At 48.5% G+C, this 27,887-nt stretch overlaps 1 protein-coding gene across 2 annotated transcripts; it reads left to right on the top strand.

Annotated features, from left to right (window-relative positions):
* The first annotated feature begins 219 nt into the window (after window positions 1-219).
* Window positions 220-27,554, top strand: LAPTM5 (lysosomal protein transmembrane 5). Of its 2 annotated transcripts, none has more exons than XM_054517260.1 (8): window positions 220-346; window positions 6,615-6,708; window positions 13,711-13,787; window positions 14,945-15,073; window positions 17,615-17,737; window positions 18,405-18,500; window positions 22,752-22,844; window positions 25,683-27,554. In XM_054517260.1, the coding sequence occupies exons 1-8, from the start codon at window positions 260-262 to the stop codon at window positions 25,755-25,757; spliced, it is 774 nt and encodes a 257-aa protein (XP_054373235.1). In that variant the 5' UTR covers window positions 220-259; the 3' UTR covers window positions 25,758-27,554. The 2 variants fall into 2 exon arrangements, with proteins under 2 accessions (XP_054373235.1, XP_036252767.1); XM_036396874.2 differs by having other exon boundaries at window positions 17,612-17,737.
* Window positions 27,555-27,887: the final 333 nt, after the last annotated feature.

Below are 27,887 nucleotides of genomic sequence, written 5' to 3'. Positions count from 1 at the left end.
CGTCCTGCTCCTGATGGTCCTCTCCTGACACCCCGTGCTGGACACAGAACTGGGGCTCCGATTTCCCAGCTGGATGTGCTCAAAAAGCCCCCCAGTTTTGCTTTCTTTGTGATTGAGAAACCCAAAGGCCTCATGTGACTTTGTAGATGACTTCACACATTCAGAGAGCAGGAAGGAAGCCGAGCTGCTCTCATTTTGTGTTCCGTGGGGCAGCTGCAAATCCAACCTCATTATCTCAGGAGCGCTCAGAGACCCGAAAATGACCCCCCAAACTCCCCCTGAGCCCCCCAAATGCTGCTGCTTCAACATCAAGACAGCAACAGTGGCCCTGGGGATCTTCCACATGGTGAGTCCTGCACGGGGGACAGGGAGGCAGGAAAACAGAGGTGGAACCTCTCCAGGAGGGTGCATTGTTGTGGTTCACAGGGTTCCCTGACACTGGAATGTTCTCTGTTCCCAAGAGGAAAAACCCAATGAGTTTAGAGGGATGAACAAAAGGTGAGGGGGGACAGGGAGAAGTGGAATTTGCTGCACTGGGAGGGGTTTTGAACAATTTTTTCCTGGTTCTGCCAATTGGAGCTCAGGGAAACTCGCTCTGCTTCCTGATTTTCTGCTCAGTGCAGGAGCTCCTACCTGAGTGTATCCAGAGCCTGCTGGGTGGGAATGGGCAGCCCTGGCAGTGGGAATGTGGGAATGGGGCACTGGAGGGATTTGGGAGCAGGACAAGCAAAGGGTGATGGGCAGCGCTGCCTCCTCTGGGTCTCTTTTGGTTTCCATTGGGATCATGGCCGTGTCTAGAAGCTGCTCAGGGCAGGGATGGCAGAGCAGGACAGCCTGGAGACCTCTCTCTCCCACGCTCCTGGTGGCACTGAGGAGCTTTAGGTGTTTTCAACCGTCCTGAGGATGTGGTTTCTTGCATGGCTGGGTTATTAAAATAAACCCCGTGCTGCCCTGGCTGTGCACAGTCATGGTTTGGGAGCCCTCGGGGTGGTAACGGGGCTGTCACAGGTTCCTGGGACAGCAGAGGGGGAGCTGGGGACCAGCAGAAATCCTGGGATCAGCAGCTGTGGCACGGGAAGGACATTCCATGGTCTCCCCACAGCTCTGGGTGTGCACAGTCAGGGTTTTGGGCCCTCGGGGTGATAATGGGGCTCTCAGCACTCCTTGCGCAGCAGAGGGGACTGGGGAGAGCTGCAGCCTGCAGAAATCCCATGGGAATGGCAGCTGTGGCACAGGAAGGACATTCCAAGGTTCCAAGAGCTGTACCATCCCTCTTGCCCTTGGAAAACAGGGTGATTTTTGGATAGGTCTTGTCCTACTTTAAGAGCTGTCGCACAATACCCATCATTTCTACCCCTGCCTCTTCTCTCCCTCTATGATGGTGCAGCTGCAGCTGGGCAGGGGGAGGGAAAGGGAGAAGGGGATTTATACCTTGGCTGATTTGCTCCATCAGTGCTGGGGCTTTGGGTCAGGATAAATTCCTGCTGCAGGTGCCAGGGATGAATCCCAGCCATGCTGGGTGACAGCAGTCCCACCAAAGAGCTCTCAGGCTCTGTGGCAAGGTCTTCTCCTCCCATAAATCAGCTCTGCCTCACTGCTGATCTCTTCAGAGACAACTGGAATAAATCCTGGGCGTTCTGGAACAGACAGGGAAGGAGGGGGGGAGTGAGGAGAGTGTGATCAGCAAAGCTCCATGGTGTGGGGAGGTGATCTGCAGGTGACTTTCAAAGACAGCACTGGGGAGCTTGTCCTGCTCCTCAGGCCTCGAGGTGTTTGACAGAGAGATTTAAGGTCGGGGCTGGAAACCTGCTCCAGTGCAGGAACAGAATTCCCTTCCTGCTGCTCCTTGATTGGAGCCAGAGGAGCCTCGGGAAGCAGCGTCTGCACCTTGTCTGGCCTCAGCTGCACTCCAGCTCCTCTTCTGGCAGCTCTGTAACTCACAGAGCAGAAGTTCCCCTCTGGAACCCTCCCAGGCCCTGTCCTCACCTCTGGACGTGACTCACGTGAACTCAGAGGGATTCACTGAGCTCTCACCAGGCTCTGCTGACCCAGGGGCCCCACAGAGCCTGAGCTGCTTCCCCTGGAGCAGCTCAACCAAGGAGGCAGCAGGAGAAGATGAAATGTGAAAGGGAACCAGATGAGAACTCAAAGCTCTCCTCACTTCACCCTCGGCTGCCACAAGAGCCACTCAGAAATTCAAGACAGAAAAGGAGAAGCTCTGACAGGGCATTGTGTTTGGGTGGTGCTCCTTGTGCTGGTGTCCCCAGAACAACCCAGCACCCAGAGCACCCTGTCCCTGTCCCTGTCCCTGTCTCTGTCCCTGTCCCTGTCCCTGTCCCTGTCCCTGTCCCTGTTCCTGTCCCTGTCCCTGTCTCTATCCCTGTCCCTGTTCCTGTTCCTGTTCCTGTCCCTGTCCCTGTCCCTGTCCCTGTCTCTATCCCTGTCCCTGTCCCTGTTCCTCTCCCTGTCCCTGTCCCTGTCCCTGTCCCTGTCTCTGTCTCTATCCCTGTCCCTGTCCCTGTTCCTGTCCCTGTCCCTGTCTCTGTCTCTATCCCTGTCCCTGTCCCTGTCCCTGTCCCTGTCTCTGTCTCTATCCCTGTCCCTGTCCCTGTTCCTGTCCCTGTCCCTGTCTCTGTCTCTATCCCTGTCCCTGTCCCTGTTCCTATCCCTGTCCCTGTTCCTGTCCCTGTTCCTGTCCCTGTCCCTGTCCCTGTCTCTATCCCTGTCCCTGTCCCTGTTCCTGTCCCTGTCCCTCTGTCCCTGTCCCTGTCCCTGTTCCTGTCCCTGTCCCTGTCCCTGTCCCTGTCTCTGTCCCTGTTCCTGTCCCCAGGGGCCCCTGTTCCTCAGGCCTTCAAGCTCCCCTGGCAGAAACGCCTCCTGTGAAGCAGCAGAGGAGCAGCCTCGCACCAGGGCCATGTGCACAAAGATAAATCACCTGGAGATCAGTCAAGCTGCAAATATTTCAGAAAAAAAAAACTGGCAGAAGGTGACCTCAAAGAGCAGTTTAACCCCACTGCAGCTGCAGCAGGATTGTCCCAGGGAATGGGGGCTCTGTGTGTCAGATTCTGCCTTCAAGACACCCTAATTTATCTCCCTTGATTTAATGACTGGATTTATCTCAGTCCTACATTATTTCAGCATATCATGGAATCCCAGAACGCCCCTAGCTGGAAGGGACCCACAGGGATGATCAATCCCAGATCCAACCCCTGCCCAGAGCCCCCAGCAAGCCCAGCCTGGGCATCCCTGGAGCTCTGGCAGCCTCGGGGCTGTGCCCATTCCCTGGGCAGCCTGGGCAGTGCCCAGCACCCTCTGGGGGAAGAACCTTGCCCTGAGCTCCAGCCTGAGCTGCCCTGGCTCAGCTCCAGCTGTTCATTTTCTGAGGATTCAAATTTCTTCCACCCAGAAATGTGAAGCTCCTTTTACAGACAGGCAGCAACAAAAGTTCCAGCTCGAGGAGATCAGGGATGAGGGGCTGGAGAGGGGCTGGGAATGGAGCACTTGGAAGTGAAATCCTCTATTTTAAACCTACATTTGTCCTGCTGTGGCATTGCAAAGGGAAAGGGAACTGGGTATTTTTCTGTGTGAAATGAGAAATTTTTGGTTCCTGCTGGAGCTGAGCAGTGGATCTGCAGTGGGAGCAGCTGAGCAAGGAGTGCAGGGCAGGCACCACATCCATCCTCCTCTGCCTTCCCCCAAAAGGCCCCTCTGCAGAGGGTTCATCCCTTGGATGTGCATTCCCTGCAGGAATAAGGAAGGCTCCACATCCCAGCGTGCCAAAGGCAGCTGCTGCAGAGGTGTCCTGTGCCAGCCTGGCTCTCCATGCCAAGGGAAAGGCCTGGAGGTCTCTGCCTGCTCACATCTCAGGGCTTCTTTCTTTCTACACAAAATGGAAAAATTTAAACCAACTTTTGCCTTAAAAGTCTCCTGAATCTCCCAGGCTGGGCTGGGGTTTCCTGCCATGTCCTTATCTTGTGTGACTGCACTTGGGCTGTGTGGCTCACTTCCTCCAGAAAGGAAACCAGGGCCTTGTTCTTCTCTGGCACACATCAGAGAGGGCTCCTCATGCTCAGCTTCAGCCTCCAGATCTGCTGGATGGCATGGGGGAATTTGGGGTTTGCTGTCCTGCTCTCACCCACTCTTCCTTCAGAACAAAACTGATATTTAGGGCCCAGCTCATCCCTTTTGCTCAGGCCTCCTTTTAAGTGGAGCTTGAAAAAGCAATTTCTGCCCGTATTTCCCAAGCTGGCAATTGAGGGGTTGGACCAACAGCAGAAATAAAGGAAGCAAAATGTGTTTGGGAGCCTGAACACAAAACCTCTCAGCCACCTTGCAGTCAGGTGTGATCTCCATGTGTCTTCATTAAGAGATCCCTCTCCTCCCAAGGGGCACCAGCAGCTGTAAAGACACTTTGGATCGATGCAATTTCATCCTTGACAGGGTTCAGAGATGCCCTGGGAGCTGAAATGCTGTTCCATTAAGCTGAACTCGTGTAACTTTGTCGTGTCCTCGTGTAATGAGATCTGGATATTCCTCCTTTTGCTGCCAGCTCATGAGCAAATTGCAAAGTTCATTTACTTAATTGGAAAAAAGGGAAGACAGCAGAGTGACTCTTGAACAAGCTGGTATCAGACAGGCCCAGGGAAAACCTGACACATCCTTCTTTCTCACTCAGACTCTGGACAGGATTTTAAATTGAGAGGGACAGGGTGGACAGGGGCTCCCAGTCCCCTCACAGCGTGGCTTGGTGGGTGCCACAGTTCAGGGAGCTGCAGCTGGGGGCTCAGAAAGTTGATGAATTCGGTTTGAAATTATTTCTAGGTCTTCTGCAGCTGACGCAGAGGCAGAGGGAGGGGCTGTGCTCAGCTCCCGTCACCTCCCAGCCTCCCTTTCCCCTTTCTGGGCAAGGCAGAGCCTTCCCTCCCATAGCTCCTTTGCAAGCACAGCTCCCCTGGCTGGGCATCCAGCTGCCCAAAGTGTGTCTGGATCCCTCTGGAATCCCCATCCTCTGCCCAGCCCAGCCCGTGCAGCAGCTGGCTCTGTGCTGCTCCAGCAGCCCCAGTTTGCAAACACAAGCCCAGACCACAGCGGTGCCACTTCCTCCTCGCCCACGGTGCTGCTCAGGCTGTGGTTGAAGTGAAAGGTTGGTGCAGCTCTGGTGGAAAAATCGTTTCATCTCTGCCCGAGCTGGTGCTGATGTGGGTGGCAGATAGGGCCTGGCTTCTGCATCTCTGCGGGGCAGAGGGCTCGGGGGTCACGGAGAGGGGCAGCTGGAGGGACCCCAGGGGGTCACTGGTGCCACCCCCTGCTCCAGCAGGGCCATCCCAGAGCTCAGGGCACAGCAGAGTGTCCATGTGGCTCTGGAATGTCCCAGGGAGGAGACTCCAGCCCCTCTCTGGGCTCTGCTCAGGGCTGGCACTGCCCAGGGCAGCTCTGCCTCCTGGGCAGGGGCAGCTCCTGGGCTCAGGCCCTGCCCGTGGCTCTGGGGCCATGGCTGGGCCTGGAGCAGAGCCTGGGGCTGCTCTGAGCCCTGCACACAGGGACAGACAGGGACAGACAGACAGGGACACACAGGGACACACACACAGGGACAGACAGGGACAGACAGACAGGGACACACAGGGACAGACAGGGACACACAGGGTGCCCAGAGCAGCTGTGGCTGCCCCTGGATCCCTGGCAGTGCCCAAGGCCAGGCTGGACAGGCCAGGAACAGCCTGTGACAGTGGGAAGTGTCCCTGCCCATGGCAGGGGTGGAATGGGATGAGTTTTCCAATCCCTTCCAGCCCATGGGCAAATCCCTTCCAATGTGGGCAATGGTTCCCAGGTTTCCCATGGAGCAATATTCCCAAATATTCCTGTGGATGGGTTGGAGGCTGCTCTGCTCAGCTCAGCCCCCAGTGCAGGGTGCAGACCCCTTCCTGCAGAGCTTTCCCAGGAAATGATCCAGCAGGGAATACCCCAGCAAGTTCCATCCTTTCTGGGATTCCCTGATTCCATGGAGATCTCCTAAGCTGGGTTCAGACATTCCTGGCTGAGTGCAGAAGTTCAGGGCCGGGACTGAGCCCACAGCTCTGGACCTCCCTCCATCTCCCAGCTCATTAAACTCCGAACAGAATGAGCCCTGGAGGCTGGGGTTTGATGGTCCACTTGGAAAACTTGGGGAAAATCATTCCAGTTCATTGTGAAAAAAGAACATTTGGGGATTTTCCTCAAATAATAAAAGAAGGAAAGTGATGGTTTGTCAGTGGAGTGGCACAGCTGCACTTACAGGGAGATCTTTCATCTCTTTTGTGTTTCTTTTTACTCTTTGGAATACTGGTGTTGCATTTTCCTCAACTCTGGAGCAAAAGGGAATTTCCAAACATAAAACCAGGATAAAAACCATTGAAACAAAACTCACTGCCTCTATCATTTCTCCATCTTCCTTCTGCTGGCAGTTAAATCCAAAATATTCATAAACTGATAATTGCTGTCTCAGAACTTCCTGGGATTTAAACCCTTTGTGTTTGGCTCACTTGGAGACTCGTCCATCCAGCATCCCCTGGAAATAAATTCACTGCTGGGAATTTGGGCCAAGGCCCCTGAATTGTGTTCTTTGCTTTGTTCTCCAGGTCATGAGTGTCCTGCTGCTGATCGAGTATTCCCTGGAGGTGGCCAACGGGAAGGGCTTCTGCAAAGACCTGGACAAGGATTACTACAGAATTGGTGGGTCCTGGGAATGCTGGGAAGCAGCTGTGGGGCAGGGAGGGATCCCTCAGTCTTGCATTGCTCCCTCTGCTTTTTCCATCAAAGAGTTTGGAATTCTGGTCAAAAGCTCAGGAAGGAATTTAGGCTCTGTTTGGGGTTTGCTTTAGGCCAGGGCTGTGTTGGAGATCAATGTGGAGCCCAGAGAAGTTTTTATTTCAGAGGATCAGTCCAAACTCTGCAGCACTCACAGAGTCCTTCAGCTCCCTCTGGAATCTCCTGGGATTCCCCTGGCAATCCTGGTTTCCCTTCATCTCCCTTTTCCCCAGGTGTGGATCATTCCAGCCTCACACGCACTCCTGGCTTCCTTCACATTCTGGCCATTTCCAGGGAAACACTGAAGTGTCCCAGAACTCCTCAATGGAGAGAGGGGACAAATCGCACCCCATATTGATCCCGTGGATGTGTGGGCTGTGGGACACTGCCACCAGCACTCCAACATGCCTCCATGCCGTGGAGCCATTCCCATGGAACCATTCCCATAGAGCCATTCCCGTGGAACCACTCCCATAGAGCCATTCTCATGGAGCCATTCCCATGGGACCATTCCCATAGAGCCATTCCCGTGGAACCACTCCCATAGAGCCATTCTCATGGAGCCATTGCCATGGAACCATTCCCATAGAGCCATTGCCATGGAACCATTCCCATAGAGCCATTCCCATGGAGCCGTTCCCATGGAGCCATTGCCGTGGAGCCATTGCCATGGAACCACTCCCATGGAGCCATTCCCATGGAGCCATTCCCATAGAGCCATTCCCGTGGAACCATTCCCATAGAGCCATTCTCATAGAGCCATTGCCATGGGACCATTCCCATAGAGCCATTCCCATGGAGCCGTTCCCATGGAGCCATTGCCGTGGAGCCATTGCCATGGAACCATTCCCATAGAGCCATTCCTGTGGAACCATTCCCATAGAGCCATTCTCATGGAGCCATTGCCATAGCGCCATTCCCATAGAGCCATTGCCATGGAGCCATTCCAATAGAGCCATTCCCATGGAGCCATTCCTGTGGAAGCATTCCCATGGAGCCAATGCCATGGAACCATTGCCATGGGGCCATTTGCATGGAGCCATTGCCATGGAGCCATTCCATAGAGCCATTGCTATGGAGCCATTCCCATAGAGTCATTGCCATGGAACTATTGCCATGGAGCCATTTCCATGGAACCATTGCCATGGAACTATTGCCATGGAGCCATTGCGATGGAACCATTCCTGTGGAACCATTCCCATGGAGCCATTGCCATGGAGCCATTCCCATGGGACCATTGCCATGGAACCATTCCTATGGAGCCACTCCCATTGGAGCCATTGCCATGGGTCCATCCCCATGGAGCCATTCCATGGAGCCCTTCCCATGGGAGCCATTCCCATGGAGCCATTCCCATGGAGCCATTCCATGGAGCCATTCCAATGGAGCCATTCCCATGGGAGCCATTCCCATGGAACCATTCCCATGGAGCCATTCTCATGGGACCATCCCCACGGGACCATTCCCATGGGACCATCCCCATGGAGCCATCCCCATGGAGCCATCCCCATGGAGCCATCCCCATGGAGCCGTCCCCATGGAGCCATCCCCATGGAAACAATCCCATGGAGCCATTCCTGTGGATCTCCTGCCTCTCAGCTGGACAGAGCCACACCACCCCTCCCTCCCCCTGTGACCCCCATTCCCAGATTTTCCCAGCCCCTGGTGTATTTTTCCAGAACATTGGTGGCTGCAAGAGGCAGCCAAGCTGTCCCGTAGCTCACAATTCCTCAAGGATTGAATTTCTCCAGAAGGATCCAGCTCAGATCCTTGAAAAGACCCGGAGCTGTCTCATGAGGTGCCATCTAAAAACCAAAGCCCTCAAATATTGCCCAACCAGGATGTTCTGCCGGAGCTGTCTGGAAACAAGTGCAGGGGGGGTTTTCCTTTCTTGAGTCATTTTCTGTCAAAAACCAGAAGCTGAGAGAACCCTGGGAGCAAAATCAGGAAGCCAGGCCCCCTCCCTGCCCCATGCATGCCCATGGAGGGAAAACACAACCCCTGGTAGGCAGGAATTGCTGTTCCCTGGTTTTCCAGAGGCTGTTCCCTGGTTTTCCAGAGGCTGTTCCCTGTACGTGGAGGAAAAGGAGATTGAGTACAGGTTCCTGCACATTGTTCCACAGGACAGGAGTCAGAAATAGGGTAAAGCACCACACCAGGAATAGGTACTGCCTGGTGAAGTTATAAAAACTGGCTTCAGTTTTTTCCAAGGAAAAATGAACACTGGGATCCCCCAGGGATGTTTGACATCAGCACTCAAAGGTTTGGTTCATCCAACACAATCATGGAGTGTCTGGATTGGAAGGGACATAAATCACCTGGTTCCAAGGGGAAGGGCATCAGCAGTGAGCAAAAAATGGGAATTTGGGTGAGTCCTGCTGATAGGAACCTGAGCAAGGGGCAGTGCAATGGTTCCCACGTTTCCCATGGAGAAATATTCCCAAATATTCCTGTGGATGGGTTGGAGGCTGCTCTGCTCAGCTCAGCCCCCAGTTCAGGGTGGAAACCCCTTCCTGCAGTGCAAACCCCTTCATGCAGAGCTTTCCCAGGAAATGACCCAGCAGGGAATGACCCAGCAGGGAATGACCCAGCAGGGAATGATCCAGCAGGGAATGATCCAGCAGGCTCCAGAGCTAGGGCTGGGAACAGCACAAGGAAACCAGGAGCATCCATCCATCCATCCATCCATCCATCCATCCATCCATCCATCCATCCATCCATCCATCCATCCATCCATCCATCATCCTCCATCCATCCATCATCCATCCATCCATCCATCCATCCATCCATCCATCATCCATCCATCCATCCATCATCCATCCATCATCCATCCATCATCCATCCATCCATCCATCCATCCATCCATCCATCCATCCATCCATCCATCCATCCATCCATCCATCATCCATCCATCCATCATCCATCCATCCATCCATCCATCCATCCATCCATCCATCCATCCATCCATCCATCCATCCATCCACCCATCCATCCATCATCCATCCATTCCTGTAAAATGTGTTCCCACTTCCATTTTTTGATGGGAATTGAAGAACTTGATGCAAGTGTGACCTCAAGGGTTTCCTTCCTCTTTCAGAGTTTGGTTTTTGGTTTGGGTTGGGTTGGTGTTTTTATTTTTTTAATGTTTGTACATTTGGAAGATTTGTTTGTTTGTTTGATTTTCTGGTTTTGTTTGGTTGTTTTTTGTTTATTTGGGGTTTTTGTTTGTTTGTATATTTGGGCTTTTGTTTGCTTGGATTTTTTGGTTTTGCTTTTTGGGGTTTTTTGCTGGTTGGTTTGGGGTTATGTTCCTTTGGGGTTTTTGTTTGCTTGTGTATTTGGGTTTTTTGTTTGTTGGGGTTTTTGTTTCCTTGAATTTTTTGGTTTTGTTTTTTGGAGTTTTTTCATTTGTTGATTTGGGGTTTTGTTTGTTTGCATTTTTGTTTGTTTGTTTGTATTTTTTGGTTTTGTTTTTGGTGTTTTTTTGTTGTTGTTCGTTGGTTTGGATTCTTGTTTGTTTGGGGTTTTGTTTGTGTTTTTGTTTGGCTTATTGTTTGTTTGAGGGTTTTTGTTTTGTTTGTTTGGAGGGGGTTGGGGATTTTTTTTTGTTGCATTTTTTGGGTTTTTGTCCATGGCACCAACCCACCCCTGCTGCCAGCAGGGAGGATGACTCTGTTCCCTGGGAACAAACAGGAGGCAGCCAGCTCATGGAAAGTTGTTTTCCCTTCATTTTCCTTTTCTTTCCATCCCTTTGTGTTTGTGGGAGATTTGTTTGGGGGGGTTTATTCCAGGTTCTGCTTGGAAAATCTAGCTGGGCAATTAGCTGGCAATGGCTGCTTCCCAATTAATTAGGGATCCTGCCAGAGAGCTGGAGCAGGAGCCCATGGGGAGAGAGAGGCAGGAAAATGTGGCTGTGCTGGACCCCAGAAAATCCTGGGATAAGGAGGGAAATCCTCTCTGGACAAATTCCTGAGTGCTGGTGCTGGGCAAAACCCAGGGAAAAACCTTGGGAGATTGGGCTTTAATGGGATTGGGACTGGCTCCTTTAGGGAAAGGGCTTTGGGAGATTGGGCTTTAATGGGATTGACTCCTTTAGGGAAAAGGCTTTGGGAGCCTGGCTTTTAATGGGATTGGGATTGGCTCCTTCAGGACTGGTCTCACAAAGGCTGAGTCTGGCTCCTTTTTTTAAGATCTGTTTTGGGTTTAGGCTGTTCCCTGTTAATCTTTGGCTCTGTGTGCACCACATCCCAGCCTTGGTTCCACTCCCCTGCTCCTCAAAGCTGGGGTTGTTGTTCTGCCTTGGAATTCCAATTGGAATTCCCTTTCCCACACCCGTGGGAGCAGAAGGAAAGCAGCATTGGCTGCCTTTGGAGGGAGCTGCCCTTTGTGTTCCTGATTTTCTCCAGGAGACAAAGCCCTTTCCCCCTCTCCTCGGGGTTTGCTGGGTTTGGGGGTTCTCACTTCATTGTTTAAGGAGATTTCTTCCTCCTCGGGGTCTCAATTCCCATGGCCTGGGGAGGAGCAGCCATCACAGAGCAGTCATCAGAGCCACGATTTCCTTTGCTACCTGGGCATATTGTGAGCTCAGAGGTCTCAATGTTGTGTTTAATGGATTTATGTTTAATCATTTTATATTTGCTGGATTGTTGATCCCAGTCCCATTCCAGCATTGTTCTGAATTCATGGAATGAATCACTTTAATCAATTTATATTTTATAAATTTATATTTCTATTAATGAATTACTTTATATTACTTTTATTGTTCTGAATTCATGGAATCCAGACTTTATAATCTGCTCTGGAAAATGACACCAAGGCCACGCTTTCCTTTCCTGCTCAGGATATTGTGCTCTCAGAGCTCTCAGTGCTGAGTTTAATGGGGTTTGTGTTTAATCACTTCATATTTACTGAGTTATTGATCCCAGTCCCACCCAGTGCTGCTCTGAATTCACTGGGGTTTTAGCAGGTAATGAGGAAAATCCTTTTCCTTGCTTTGCACCATCGCAGCCCTCCTTTCCTGGTGCAGGGTGGGTGGAGAATTTGGATCATTCCCTGTATCCCACCCCTCCAGATGGCTCCAGTCCCCCCCCAGATCAGCGGTTTTGGTTCCTGGGGGGTTGCAGCCTCCCCAGAGCCTGAGGAAGGAAGAGGCTCCTCGTGCTGGGGGGAGGAAGTGCTGGGCAGGGCTTTGCTCGCTGAAATTTCCCATCAGCAAAGCTCATTTCTGGAGGAGGTTTAAAGAGGAGACAGCAGGGGAATTGAAAATCTCTTTTGTATCAATTGAAATGAATTTGAATTGCATTTAAATGAACTCTGTCAGCAGAGGGAGGATGGGAGGGGTGGCACTGCTGCTGCCACCTGCCCAGATGTGGCTCAGGAAGGTTTTCAGCAAACCTGGAATTGTTCCAGAGCTTCTCAGTGACATTTTCAGTCCTTTCTGGAGCTGGGGGTAGATTTGAATCACTTTACCCCAGGGGAAATCTTTGCATTTCCCCCTAAACACAGCAAATGTCCAAATTCTGATAAAGTTATCTTTGTTGGGGTCACCTGCCTGAAAAACAGGGACAGGTTCCTGTTCCTTCCAATCATTCCCTGACTTCTTAGGAATGATTTTATCCTCTTGGCATCAAAAAAAACCCCCAAAACCAAACCAAAACAAATAAACACCCCCCCAAAAAAAAAAAAAAAACAACAAAAAACCAAAAACCAACCAACTAAAAATAAATATATTTAATAAAGAAATATTAACTGAAATAAAGAATGTCCACTTCTAGAAAGGGAATAAAGGATGAATTGGGGTCTGCCCAAGCACTGAAATCTTCCCTCACCAAAGGTCCAGGTGAACACTCAGAGCTGGGGGAGATGGAGATGAATTTTCCTGGGGAAAAAAGGGTGACATGGAGCAGTTAAGGATTTCAGAGCAGCAGGCATGTGGCAGGGATTCTACAGGCACAATTCCCAGAGTTCTTTATGAAAACAGTGGCGGGGTGATGGATAAAACAGAGTTTGGCACTGGATTTATTCATGGTTGTGTGGAATATCCTCAGCTGGAAGGGACTCCCAAGGACCATCAGTCCTGTGCACCTATGGGAAGGATCAGCTGTTTAAAAAAAAAAAAAAACAGAAAAATGAAAACTTTGGCTCATTTCTAGCAGAATTAAACCTTTCTTGAAGCACTTAGGAATTGAAGAAGCCAAACTGGCCAGTGCTGATTTAAACCCAGGTGAAACAGAAGGAAAGGAGTTGGAGGAAGCTCTGGGAAAGGTTGCGCAGACAGATAAAAAAAGCAGCAGGGTTTTGCCTCTGGAGAGGTGAATCAGCAGCAGGGCAGGCTGTGATTCCAGGAGGGAAAGCTGCTTCCAGGCAAAGGTTGAGCAGGAACTCTGTGGATATAAAACATCACCCCCTGCACCCACAGCAGCTGCCAAAAATCACCCTAAAGCCCCTCATATGGCATTTTGAGGTGTCCCCTGCACCCCAAAGCTGCAGAGCTGGGGGAGAGATCCCCCGACCCTCCCAAGGGTGAAAATTCCTACTCTTCTCTGAGAGCTTCTGAAGATCCTTCAGCATTTCACTGCTGGTTCCTTTATCTGCCTTTCAGCCCCTAAATGATTTCCAGCTCAGAGCTATGAGCCAAAAGCCCTCTGGGTTTTTTTATTTCTTCATTTTTTAGCCTGGGGTATTTAACATTTCAGGCCTTGGTTCCCTCAAGCTCACAACCCACAGTGCCTGATGGATACAGGAACTTCATAGAGAGATAAAAATGGGTGTAAAAATGGAAAAGAGGGTTAATTCCAGCTGTGTGGCAATAATTCCTGCACAGACACAATTCTTTGTGCCAGGTTGAACCCTCCCTTAGGGGTGTGATGGAGTTGGGACATCTTTTGGGGATGTGGTGATTAATTTTATAATTTTTATCCTTTTCAGCTGATATCACCACCAGTTTCCTGCTGATCCTCATGTTGTTTGTCATCAGCTTCCACCTCCTGCTCGGGGTGCTCAAGGTATGTTCCCCACAAATGACACTCAGGGTTTGGATGGTGATCACTGGAATTGTGGTCAAAAAAAGCAGGAAAACCTCCCAGAATCACACAGGGGGGAAAAGGCAGATAAAAATCCCAGAATCACAAAATCACATAGACAAAAAAGGCAGATAGAAATCCCAGAATCCCAGAATCACACAGGAAAAAAGGCAGATAAAAATCCCAGAACCACACAGGAAAAAAGGCAGATAAAAATCCCAGAACCACACAGGAAAAAAGGCAGATAGAAATCCCAGAATCACAAAAATCACACAGGGGGAAAAAGGCAGATAAAAATCCCAGAATCATATGAGAAAAAAAGATAAAATTCCCAGAGTCACACAGGATAAAAAAGACAGATAAAATTCCCAGAATCACACAAAGAAAAAAGGCAGATTAAAATCCCAGAATCACAAAATCACACAGGAAAAAAGCAGATAAAAATCCCAGAATCACACAGGAACAAAAGGCAGATTAAAATCCCAGAATCAGACATTAAAAAAAAAAGGCAGATAGAGATCCCAGAATCACAAAATCACACAGGAAAAAAGGCAGGTGAAAATGTCTTCTGGTTCCACAGGGGGAGAGGGACTGGTTTGAAGCCTCAAGTTCCTGGGAAAAGCTTCAAACACCCAGATCTACCAAATCTGGGCAGCATTTCCATCAGGGCTATGTTTGGTGTCAAAGGAAGGAGATTTTATGATTTAGAAAGGTTTTCTTGCCTCATTTCCTTGCCCTGTTGCAAGTCAGAGAGAACTGTCACTGTGAGAGAACTGTGGGGACTCATTTCCCAGGGCAGGAGGAGGAATGGCCAGGCCTGGGGCTGGAAATCCCAGGAATCTGAACCCAGTTCTCCCTCTGCACAGGTGAATTTCAGGGACAGTGGGATGACAGCTCTGATGGGAAGTGCCAATGTCACAGAGTGAGAATTCACAGGAATTCTCCAAAGGGGTGAAAAAAAATCAGCTCTGATAATTTTCTCTGGATCGGTTGTCACTGAAATCAGAAATTCCAGGGAAGTGTTAATTCTTGGAGCACTATCTAAGGTGCCAGCTGGTCTCATTTCCCACTTGGAATGGAAATAACCATTATATATCATGGTTATATAATAAATAACTAGCACTGCTTTTCCTCCTCAGATGAGGGAGCGGCTCCTGATCCCCTTCCTGGCTCTGCAAGTCATCGATTTCCTCCTGAGCCTCCTGACCATGTTCAGCTCCTACATCCAGGTGCCAGCCATCATCTCCATGTCCTCCCTGGGCCACACGGTGGGTGACAGCTCCTCCTCCTGGGGGCTCTGGGTGGGTGGCAGCTCCTCCTCCGTGTTGGAACCCTGGTCACTGAGAATTCCAGACTTTCTGTGCTGCCAGGCACTGACCCCCAGAGAACACTGCACTGACCTGAGGCCCTGCAGAAGCTTCCAGAATGGAATGACAGAGCTGGGATTGTGGGTGTGGAGTTTGGATAGAAGTGGAATCACATCACAGGGTGGGAAACTTAAAGTCTTAGAATATCGTGATAGATATAAAGCAAGATGGAGGTTTTGGGGCAGAGGCTCCTTCTCCTTCTCCTTCTCCTTCTCCTTCTCCTTCTCCTTCTCCTTCTCCTTCTCCTTCTCCTTCTCCTTCTCCTTCTCCTTCTCCTTCTCCTTCTCCTTCTCCTTCTCCTTCTCCTTCTCCTTCTCCTTCTCCTTCTCCTTCTCCTTCTCCTTCTCCTTCTCCTTCTCCTTCTCCTTCTCCTTCTCCTTCTCCTTCTCCTCCATGGGTTTGGGTGGTTTTGTGTAATTGGATAAAAAGTCCCCATTGAAGGCCATGGGTGGTTGGTTATTGGGTTAAAAGTAAAAATAATTTAGGTGTCATTTCTTAATTGGACAGTTTATCCTTAAAAGGCCTTGTAGAGAGAGACAGGGCTCCATTTTCAGTGTGTGAGAGTGAAGTGCTGCACAACTTGGGGTTTGTGGGACTGTGAAAGAAGCGAAGATTCCTCACCTTCTGGGGGCTTCTGGCTTTTCTGAGGTGGGGAATGCATGGAATGGAGGATCCTTCCCTTGGGGTGTGGTTCTTCATGGAATCATTGAGGTTGGAATGAAGGATCTTTACCCCAGGCTATATGGTTTGTCATGGAATCCTTTAGGTTGGGAAATACATTTAGGATCCTGGAAGGTTGGAATAAAGGATTATTATCTTGGGCTGTGGTTCTGCATGGAATCCTTTAGGATGGAAAAGACCTGTAGGATCCTGGAAGGTTGGAATGAAGGATCACCACCCTGTGCTGTGGTTCTTCATGAAACCATTTAGTTTGGAACAAAGGATCATTATCTTGGACTACAATTCTTCATGGAATAATTTAGGGTGGAAAACACCTTTAGGATTCTGGAAGGTTGGAATGAAGGATCATTACCTTGAGCAGTGGTTTGTCATGGAATCCTTTAGTTTGGAATAAAGGATCATTATCTTGGACTACAATTCTTCATGGAATCATTTAGAGTAGAAAAGACCTTCAGAATATTGGAAGGCTGGAATAAAGGATCATAATCTTGGGCTGTGGTTTGTCATGGAATCCTTTAGGATGGAAAATACATTTAGGGTCCTGGAAGGTTGGAATAAAGGTTGGTTACCCTGGGCTATGGTTCTGCACGGAATCCTTTAGGTTGGAGTAAAGGATGGTTACCCTGGGGCTGTGGCTCTTCATAGAATCCTTTAGGATGGAAAAGACCTTTAGGATCTTGGAAGGTTGGAATGAAGGGTCATTGCCTTGGGCTGGGTTCTGCATGGAATCCTTTAGGTTGGAGTAAAGGATCATTATCTTGGGCTGTGGTTTGTCATGGAATCATTTAAGGTGGAAAAGACCTTTAGGATCCTGGAAGGTTGGAATAAAGGGTTGTTATCTTGGGCTGTGGTTTGTCATGGAATCCTTTAGTTTGGAAAAGACTTTTAGGATCCTGAACCCAGATGTGAGGTGGTTTCTCCTGGCTAGACAGGAGGCAATCCTTGGAGGCTGAAGGAAAGCAGTGGCAGCTGGGATATTTATCTTCCCCTGTCCTGAAATATTGATTTCCTCCTGGCTTTGAGGGAGGTGGCTCTGGGTGTGCCCCCAGCAGGAAGGGTTTGCTGGTGACACCTCGGGTTCAGCTTTTCTGTTTTTCAGGTTCTGTGCTGCTTTAGTGTGTGGGTCTGGGCTTCACATTATGGGATGCTGAGCTCTGTGCACAGAGCAGGGAGACAAAACAATTCCTGCTCCAGTTGGGCACCAAGGACAAATGATCCAAATCTCAGCCCAAGAGCACAAACACCGTGGGCTGGAGAGAGAAAAACAAGCAGGGTGGGACTGCAGGGGCTAAAGCTGGAATGGGACAATGAACTGCAAGGTGCAAATGGAGCAGAACTGATCCAAGGGAGAGACCCCGTGCCCGGCCGTGCATTTTGGGACCATTTTGGTTCATCTTGGGTGCAGCCTTGGCTGGGCTCTGGTGCTGCCCAAGGTGCATCCATTGAGGCCTTTTAATAAATCCCTGCTTTATTCTTTAGTTCTGTCCAGTCTCTGTTCTAGGTCAGCCTTCACAAGGCATCACTGGAGACAAACTGACATTGTCACTGCCCTGGCCAGAGGCTTCTCTGGAGCTCGGATGAAGCCCCACAAACAGTTTGCTCACTCTCTGGGCCAGCAGAAGGGAAGCTTTGGGCTGAATTTAAGGGAATTTAGTGGTTTAGACTCCATGTGAACCAGCCACAGGCTCTGTGTAAAGTGTGAATAACGTGCAGAAGTGACCAAACCCTATGATTGTAACCCAATTCCTGTCCCCTCAGCAGGGCCACTCCAGGACTCCCCTGCTGGCGCTGCAGCTGCTGGATTTCTGCCTGAGCATCCTCACCCTGTGCAGCTCCTACATGGAGGTGCCCACCTTCCTCAGCCTCAAGCCTGTGGAGAGCGGGGTAGGTCTAGAGCCAGCTCTGCTCATTTCCCACCCTGGAACTCCTATGAATTCCCATTCCATGGCTGTGAAGCTCCTCTGGAGCATCCAGAACTGCTCAGCCTGACAACAAAGAGGATTTTCTGTGTTCTCCCCAGCACTGCTCCTGACTGACAGTTCCTGTGTTCCTTAAAAATACACCTTGTTTCTCCTTGTAGGAATCTGATGGATGCAAATTGTGGAGCTGCTGGCATGAAAAATGCCTCAAATTTCATCTTTATTAAGCAGTCATATTTAATATTTAATAATATTTAGTAAGTCCCACCCCAGTGTTGTTATGAGCAGATGGAATCATCCCATTCCTAGGGAAGGATGGAGACACTGATTTGAGGCCCTGGGATCACGGTCCCAAGTTTCTCCCTCCAGAGAAAAAACCAGGAAAATCCCAGGCTGGTGGCAAAAGTGGAAATTAAAATTTTAAAAGTTCATTTAAACAGGGCTTTGCCCAGGGAGTGTAAACAGCAGGTGTAAGACAACATCCCTGTGATCCTGCTGCCAGTGAAAATCCCTCATTCCTTGCTCTGCCTGAACCCTGAACTCCTCTCTGTGGGTGCCCCTGGCAGAGGGAATGAGTGCTCTGGGCTGAGACCTGAGTGGTTTGGGCTGAGACCTTCTCCCTTTTCCCCCAGGGCTCTCTGCCAGCCCTGGAGAAGCTGCCAGCAGAGGAATATGCCAAAGTGATGATCACCTTCACCATCGCCTTCGTGGCTGTGCTCGTCCTCAAGGTAAAAGGCTCTGAACTGAGGCTTCCCCAGGAAATTCAGCTTTAATTCTCTCCCAGATCTGCCCTGTTGGGCTCTCCTTGGGTGTGGGAAACTTTGAGATGAGAAATGCTGATGTAGAAATGCCATGGAATAGGGCAGACACTGTTGAGAGAGAAATGGAACTGGGAACAAATTTCAAAGAATGGCCTGGCAAGTAAGGCTGGATACTTTGGAGAAACAGAACTGTGAAAGATGCATTGAAGTGGGACCCATGAAGGGTCCCACTAATTTTAGATTATTGGCTTTAAGGCATTTACAGCACGGTGTGGCTAAAGCTGATAAACCAAGAAACACTTATAATATATTTATTAATTAGGAAATACTTGGCTTCTGATTTTTTTGTGATGGTGTGAATTATAACATCTGTATTGTCTCACCCCCCACATGAGACTGAAAATAGAATAAAAGTTTTTAAAACACCTCTCAGTTACCCCATCTCTAGGTCAGAAAAAAGCTTAATCCAACATTCGGGCACAGTGGGAGCTGTGCCTCTATGTGGTTTATCCAAATCCCTGCCTTTGCTCCTCTCTGTGAGTTACCAAGCAAAATCCCTCTTACAGCCCCAAATTGTCACTGTCCATTCCTGTCTAGAAGGAGAAAAAGGTTGAAAAAAACCGCAGCAAAGTGCTCTGCTGTAAAGTGCCCAAATAAATGAGATTATTGAGCAGCAGGTGAGATCTTTCACGGGGTGAGTGGCTGTGTCCTCTCTGATGGGAGCAGGGTTCTCCACCCTGACACTCCCAAAGTTCATTAAAGCCAGGAGCTAAACCCTGCTGGTGCCTCAGGAAGCTCCACTAGAGAGGAGTTGTATTCTTTTATTGCTTCAGTGGCTCAGAGAACTGATTTTTCGCCTTCAGCCCCATGAAGAAAACCAGAATCTTGCAGGTGCTTGGACAGAAAGTGCTGCTTGTAAGCTGGAAACCATTTTATATTCCGAGCCCTCCAGGTGGGCCAGATAAGCCAGTGGGGAGTGGAGAGTTTTGTGTGGATGCGTTTCAAGCATGGCTTTAAAATCTCTTTTTAATATTTGCGTGGAGTGTGCAGCTGGAGCAAAGATAACCCCGAGCCCTGGCTGGCAAGAATCTCCCTGACCTGGCACATGGATTCAGTGGAATTTTCCACAGCTTTACCCACAAAATGCTGGAATTTCAATGGGTTTTCTTGCTGGGGTTGTAACAGGAGGGGTGGGGTGGGATAATAAACCCCAAAAAGCCATCAGGACCCCCATCCTTTAATCCCAGTGCCAATCCTTCTCTTCTTCCATGGGTAAAATCCCATGGAATTCTCTCCCTGCAGCCTCCTGGCCCAGGGCAGCATGGGGTTGGTTCTGCATTATCTGTGGTGGCAGAATCAGTTCAAAATTCCATGGAAAAAATATTCCAAGGGCAGTGTGGGGCTGGGTCTTTGCTGCCTGTAGGGCTCTGACAGGATCTGTTGTTCAAAATTCCTTGGACAAATTCTTCCAAGGGCAGTGTGATGCTGCCATTAGGGCAATTCCACTCTGCAGCCATGAGTGATCCTAAATCCATGGGGTGGGGTGGGCTGGAGGCACCTTTGGGTTCATCTCACTGCCACTGTCCCAGATGCTCCAGCCTGGCCTTGGACACTTCCAGGGGTGGCAGGTGGGCAAATATTCCACAATAATGTGTGGAATATAATAATTCCACAATAATCTTTATCTCACTTTGGAGTCATAAAGACCTCCAGCACCACGGGGATAAAAAAGCAGAAATTAAGGGGAATAAAATATTCCTTGTGGTTTTGATTTATTTTAAAACCAAAATTGGGAAGGGCATTCCTTGTTGTATGATTTTAATTTATTTCAAAATCAAAATGGGGGAATGCATTCCTTTGTCGTATGATTTTGATGTATTTTAAAACCAAAATCAAGGAATGTAGTCCTTGATTGAGTGATTTTTATTTATGTCAAAACCAAAATTGAGGAATGCATTCCTCTGTTGTATGATTTTTTTCAAAACCAAAATCAGGGAATGAAATCCTTTGTATGATTTTATTTCAAAACCAAAATCAAGGAATGCATTCCTTTGTTGAGTGATTTTTATATACTTCAAAAGCAAAATTGAGGAATGCATTCCTCTGTTGTACGATTTTATTTCAAAGCCAAAATCAGGGAATAATGAAGTCCTTTGTATGATTTTATTTCAAAACCAAAATTAGAGAGTGCATTATTTTTCTGTGTAGTTTTTATTTGAAAACCAAACTCAGGGAGTGCATTCCTTTGCTGTGTAGTTTTATTCATTTCTTAGATTTATTTTTTAGATTTTTCAGATTTCTAGGTTTTTTCCCCATGGATGAGTGGAGGTTTCTACCCAGTTTCTATGGCAGCTCAAGATTTGCTCCCTGCATGAAGAGGCTTTGGAAACAGGAAGGGTTTTGCAACATTCCCAAAAGATGCCCAAAGTTTGGATTTGCCTCCGATCTCTGCAATGTCGAGATGGATTTTTTCACCTCAGATATTTCATTCATTCGTTTCTCTTTCTCTTGGCTTGGGGCCAGCACAAAGAGCCCTCATTGTCCTGGGCATGCTCAGCTGCACAGCCCTGCTTTGGGATCTGTGGCTCCCTGTGTTCCCTGAAAATCCCAACTGCTCCCAGCCCCTTCCCAGGCCAACACAAACACCAGGCACACGACTGGTGCTGCTCAGAGCAGGGAAAATATTGATTTAACAGGGCCAGCCCCACAGACCCCGCTTATTTCCCTGGGCCACAGCCCCTCAATCAGCCCTTTTTCCTCAGAAATGGATAAATATCCATTTATTGCATGGATAAATATCCATTTATTGCATGGATAAATCCGTGGGGTGCCAGGAGGTCCTGTCAGGGAAGTGCAAAAGTGGGATTTTGCTGAATGAAGGGATTTTTGGGGCAGTCCTTGGATCTCTGTGGTGCCTTTGGTGCTTTCCTGAGGCATCAGACTTTGTAACTTGCTCTGAAAAATGGCATCAAGACCACGATTTCCTTTCCTACCTGGGGATATTGTGATCTCAGAGGTGTCTAATGTTGAGTTTTTAATGGATTTTATGTTTAATCCTTTTATATTTACTGGATTTCCAGTCCCACCTCAGTATTTTGAATTCATGGAATCCAGACTTCATAATCTGCTCAGAAAAATGGCATCAAAGCCACAATTTCCTTTCCTACCTGGGGATATTGTGATCTCAGAGGTGTCCAGTGTTGTGTTTTAATGGATTTTATGTTTAATCCCTTTATATTTAGTGGATTATTGATCCCAGTCCCATCCCAGAGTTGGGATGGGATTATTTTATGTTTAATCATTTTATATTTACTGGATTTCCAGTCCCATCTCAGTGTTTTGAATTAATGGATTCCAGACTTCATAACCTGCTCTAGAAAATGACATCAAAGCCACGATTTCCTTTCCTAACCTGGGATATTGTGATCTCAGAGGTCTCAATATTGTGTTTTAATGGATTTTATGATTAATCACTTTATATTTACTGGATTGTTGATCCCAGTCCCATTATTTTATGTTTAATCATTTTTTATTTACTGGATTTCCAGTCCCACCTCAGTGTTTTGAATTCATAGAATCCAGACTTCATAACCTGCTCCAAAAAGTGGCATCAAAACCACAATTTCCTTTCCTACCTTGGGATATTGTGATATCAGAGGTCTCAATGTTGTGTTTTAATGGATTTATGTTTAATCACTTTTTATTTACTTACTTATTTATTTTATTGATCCCCGTCCCATCCCAGTGTTCTTCTGAATTCATGGAATTAATCACTTTAATCAATTTATATTTTTATAAATTTATATTTCTATTAATGAATCACTTTATATTACTTTTATTGTTCTGAATTCATGGAATCCAGACTTTATAATCTGCTCTGGAAAATGACACCAAGGCCACGCTTTCCTTTCCTGCTCAGGATATTGTGCTCTCAGAGCTCTCAGCGCTGAGTTTAATGGGGTTTGTGTTTAATCACTTCATATTTACTGAATTATTGATCCCAGTCCCACCCAGTGCTGCTCTGAATTCATGGAATCATCACATTCCCAGAGAAGGATGGAGACTCTGATTTAAGGCCATGGGATCGTGGTCCCAAACTTCTGTCTCCCGAGAAAAGAGCAGGAAAATCCCAGGCTGGTGGCAAAAGGGGAAATGCCCTTTTTGCCCTGCAGTGCCATGGGAAAATGCCCTTTTCCTTCCCTTTTCCCTCTTTTCCAGGCCTACATGTTCAAGTGTGTCCTGAGCTGCTTCAAGTTCATCAAAGCCAGCAGGAGGGAGGAGGTGAAAGTGGAGCCACACGCAGTGGAAAAGGTGAGGAAAAGTGAATTTGCCCCTGAAAGTGGACCCAAAACAGTGGAAAAGGTGAGGAAAAATTAATTTATTCCTGGAAGTGGAGCCACAGGCAGTGGAAAAGTGAGTTTTCTCTGGGATAACCCAGCCCTGCAGCTCTGCCAGCAGAATTCCTACAGCAAAGGGATCAGCCAAAATTTCCCCAGGAACTGCACTTCCTCTTCCACAAGAAGTGGAAAAGGGGCATAAAAGTGAATTTATTCCTGAAAATGGACTCATAAGCAGTTGGAGAGGTGAGAAAAAGTGAATTTATTCCATGAACAGAAATCCTCCAGAGCGGTGATCCTTATCTCTGCTTTTTTGGGATCTGAGAGAATTTCCAACCCTTCAAATCCCCAGTAGCAAGTGGTAATAATCAGCTTTTAATTACAATATATCCATTTAATTTTACTTCTTTATTTTCTGCATAAAATCTTTAAAGTCAATGTGCAAAGAAGGTGAAAGTCAGGCACAGCAGATAAATGGGAATGGATTCCCTGTGATCCCTGACCCAGGAATTTGGGGGCAATTCCAGTGGGACTTTGGTTTCCATAGCTAAAAGTGTTTAAAATCAGCTTTTTCTTCACTTTTCTTCTGAGAGGATGGGATTTTCAGTGTTGTATGGATGGGTGGGACATGGAATACTGGGGGATAGGGAATGGTGAGGGATAAGGAATGCTGGGGGATGGAATGCTGAGGGTATGGAATACTGAGGGCATGGAATGCTGAGGGTAGGGAATGCTGAGGACAGGGAATGCTGAGGAATGTGGAATGCTGAGGGATAGGGAATGGTGAGGAATGTGGAATGCTGAGGGATGGAATGCTGAGGGATGGAATGCTGAGGGATAGGGAATGCTGGGGGATGGAATGCTGAGGGTAGGGAATGCTGAGGGCATGGAATGCTGAGGGTAGGGAATGCTGAGGAATGTGGAATGCTGAGGGTAAGGAATGCTGAGGGATAGGGAATGGTGAGGGATGGGGAATGCTGAGGGATGTGGAATGCTGAGGGATAGGGAATGGTGAGGGGATAGGGAATGCTGAGGGATGGGGAATGCTGAGGGATAGGGAATGGTGAGGGGATAGGGAATGGTGAGGAATGGGGAATGGTGAGGGATAGGGAATGCTGAGAGATGTGGAATACTGAGGGATAGGGAATGCTGAGGGATGGGGAATGCTGAGGGATAGGGAATGGTGAGGGGATAGGGAATGGTGAGGAATGTGGAATGCTGAGGGATGGAATGCTGAGGGATGGAATGCTGAGGGATAGGGAATGCTGGGGGATGGAATGCTGGGGGATGGAATGCTGAGGGTAGGGAATGCTGAGGGCATGGAATGCTGAGGGTAGGGAATGCTGAGGAATGTGGAATGCTGAGGGTAAGGAATGCTGAGGGATAGGGAATGGTGAGGGATGGGGAATGCTGAGGGATGTGGAATGCTGAGGGATAGGGAATGGTGAGGGGATAGGGAATGCTGAGGGATGGGGAATGCTGAGGGATAGGGAATGGTGAGGGGATAGGGAATGGTGAGGAATGGGGAATGGTGAGGGATAGGGAATGCTGAGAGATGTGGAATACTGAGGGATAGGGAATGCTGAGGGATGGGGAATGCTGAGGGATAGGGAATGGTGAGGGGATAGGGAATGGTGAGGAATGGGGAATGCTGAGGGATGGAATGCTGAGGAATGGGGAATGCTGAGGGATAGGGAATGGTGAGGGATAGGGAATGCTGAGGGGTTGTGGAATGCTGAGGGATAGGGAATGGTGAGGGGATAGGGAATGCTGAGGGATAGGGAATGCTGAGGGATAGGGAATGGTGAGGAATGGGGAATGGTGAGGGATAGGGAATGCTGAGGGATAGGGAATGGTGAGGAATGGGGAATGGTGAGGGATAGGGAATGCTGAGGGATGTGGAATGCTGAGGGATGGGGAATGCTGAGGCATAGGGAATGCTGAGGAATGTGGAATGCTGTGGTTTAGCTTTTATCTCAGCCAATCTGCTGGGCCCTCCCTTGCCAGCAGCAGTGCCCCAGCTGTGCCCCTCTGCAAAATTCCTCAGCTTTCCTTGGGAATGAGGCTGGGATACTGCACATTCTGGAGCCCTGGGCCATTCATTGTCCAGGGAATGGGGGCAGCACTGGCACAAGGTGCATCCAAACCCTGCTGCATTTCTGCCCTTTGTGCCCTAAATCCCAAGCAGTTCTTTGTCCCTGGTTCCCTTTGGAACCAGGCAGAGGAACCATGATTTGCAGAAAAAACCAACTCTACAACGTGTAAAAGTTGTAAAGTTGGTCTGATTTCTTTCAGGGTTGGTCACATGTGGGATAGCTCCCCCAAAGGACACGTGTACCTCCGAGAATTCCTGAGTCTAGTTTATCCCCTAACCCGTTGCATATGCATAAAGTTTCACGATAGGTTCATGCATATTTATTTCCACTTTTTTCCCATTTTTTTTCCCATTTCATATTAAAACTGTCTCATCAGTTTTTATGAGCCTGTGCAGCTCTCTAGTAACGTTGCTGTGTCTGCAACTCAGCTTTAGTTTTCTTTTTAAGGTCAGTGGGGCCCCTCCTTATCTCTCTTTAGATTAGAAACTTGTATTTTTTTAAGTAACTTTAGGTTTTTTTTGGTTTTTTTCTGTAGGCTTTTTATGAGCACAGTAAGTTAGTAGATTAAATACGTTTAGCAAACTATAGACTCACCAAGTTGAAACAGCACTTTTCAGCTAAATCTAAAATTAGTTTCTACTTTAAGTTTAATTTCTAACTCCTAATGAACTCCAGGATGAATTCCCTGTGATCTCATAACCTTTGATCTCTTCCAGGCTGTGCTGCCATCCTATGAGGAAGCCCTGGAATTGCCTTCCAAGGATTGTCCCCCTCCCTACGTGGCCATCTGAGCCCAGCCTGGGGGGAGCTGACCCTGGGTGCTGCTGCTGCCTCTCCCAGCAGAGCCCCAGTGCTCACCCAGAGCAGTTCCCAGCCTTTCCCAGCCACATCCTGCCAGGGAACTGCTGGAGTCTTGTCCTGCTCTGGCACCCCAACTTCCTGACCCTGGCACCTCAATTTCCTGACTCTGGCACCTTGATTTCCTGACCCTGTCGCCTCAATTTCCTAGTTCTGGCACCCCAAGTTCCTGACTCTGGCACCCCAAATTCCTGACTCTGGCACCCCAATTTCCTGACTCTGGCACCCCAAATTCCTGACCCTGTCACCTCAATTTCCTGGTTCTGGCACCCCAAATTCCTGACTCTGGCACCCCAATTTCCTGACTCTGGCACCCCAATTTCCTGACCCTGTCACCTCAATTTCCTGGTTCTGGTACCCCAAGTTCCTGACTCTGGCACCCCAATTACCAGACTCTGGCACCCCAAATTCCTGGTTCTGGCACCCCAAATTCCTGGTTCTGGCACCCCAATTTCCTGACTCTGGCACCTTGATTTCCTGACCCTGTCACCTCAATTTCCTAGTTCTGGCACCCCAAGTTCCTGACTCTGGCACCCCAAATTCCTGACTCTGGCACCCCAATTACCTGACTCTGGCACCCCAAATTCCTGGTTCTGGCACCCCAAATTCCTGACTCTGGCACCCCAATTTCCTGACTCTGGCACCCCAAATTCCTGACCCTGTCACCTCAATTTCCTGGTTCTGGCACCCCAATTTCCTGACTCTGGCACCTTGATTTCCTGACCCTGTCACCTCAATTTCCTAGTTCTGGCACCCCAAATTCCTGACTCTGGCACCCCCATTTCCTGACTCTGGCACCCCAAGTTCCTGACTCTGGCACCCCAATTTCCTGACTCTGGCTCTGGTTGCCATCCCTGGAATCTGGGATTTGGCTGCTGTGGGTGCAGGGCTGGCCTGAGCCCTGCCAGCTTTGCCCTCTGCCATGGTGGCTCTCCTCTGGCTGAGCAGGGAAACCTTTAGCAAGTGGGATTAAGGGATGGTCCTGGTTTAAGGCAACTTTGGGAGAAAAACTTCTAAAGAGGTTTCTTCTAGAAAAACAAATTCAAGTGGTTCCTCCCCTAACTGGCTCAGGAAAAAGATTTCCTTGAGAAAAGTGGGAAAAAACTGTTTATTTAATAGGCAAAGCATTCATCAGCACAAAAAATTAACAATATTAAACAACAAAACTTCTTGCCACTCCAAAAGAGATGACAAACTCAGAAAAGTCCCCTTGGTGGGTTGGCTCAGTCCCCTATCAGTCCCTCTGGCCAAAATGGAAAATGGAAATGTTTCCATGGGACATGGAAGGAAAATGGAAATGTTCCATAGAAATGGAAATGTTTCCATGGGACATGGAAGGAAAATGGAAATGTTCCATGGAAATGGAAATGTTCCATGGGATGTGGAAGGAAAATGGAAATGCTCCATGGAAATGGAAATGTTCCATGGGACATGGAAATGTTCAATGGGACATGGAAATCCCATGTCAAACTGTGACAGGGATGAACAGGGAAGGAATTTTCTCTGGGATAACCCAGCCCTGCAGCTGCTCCAGCAGAATTCCTACAGCAAAGGCATCAGCCAAAAATTCCCCAGGAATTGCAGCTCTCACCCTGTCTGCTTGTGGTGATTGACACAACCCAGAATATCCAGCTCTGCCATTTCATACCTGAGTGGGTGCATTTTTCTGTGCTTTTATGTCACTTGGAAGATGAGTTTCAATTAAAATAAAAATGTTAATGGCTTCCAAACTGTGAGTCTGGTTTCGGAGCGTGTCTGATTGTTAAGCGAAGGAAGAAATAATTTGATTTCTAAAAAACATTAGTGAGCAAAAAATGGTGCTTTGACCTTGGCCTGATCTTTCTCATGCTTGTGCTGCTTGCAAAGGAAAAGCTGATATTTCTCATTCAATTTCCTCTCAAAACCTGCCTCTCTGCCTTATCAGCAGTGATAAGGATCTGTGGCCTGTTCACCAGTGACTCTGCACAGCTCAGGCCCTGCAGATGTCACTGATGGCGCTGCTGATGTCCCTGGAATTCCACACCTGCTCCCCTTTCAGGATAATTTCCTGCTCTTTTCAAACA

The sequence above is a fragment of the Molothrus ater genome, chromosome 24, assembly GCF_012460135.2.
Source record: "Molothrus ater isolate BHLD 08-10-18 breed brown headed cowbird chromosome 24, BPBGC_Mater_1.1, whole genome shotgun sequence".
In the NCBI taxonomy this organism is placed as follows: domain Eukaryota; kingdom Metazoa; phylum Chordata; class Aves; order Passeriformes; family Icteridae; genus Molothrus; species Molothrus ater.
The sequence above is the reverse complement of the archived record's forward strand: the minus strand, read 5'-3'. Positions and strand labels throughout refer to the sequence as shown.

Coding starts and splice junctions, on each gene's coding strand:
- LAPTM5 (XM_036396874.2), top strand. CDS start 260: ATGACCCCCCAAACTCCCCCTGAGCCCCCCAAATGCTGCTGCTTCAAC. Junction 6,709..13,710: donor CAAGGATTACTACAGAATTG/GTGGGTCCTGGG, acceptor TATCCTTTTCAG/CTGATATCACCACCAGTTTC. Junction 13,788..14,944: donor TCCTGCTCGGGGTGCTCAAG/GTATGTTCCCCA, acceptor TTTCCTCCTCAG/ATGAGGGAGCGGCTCCTGAT.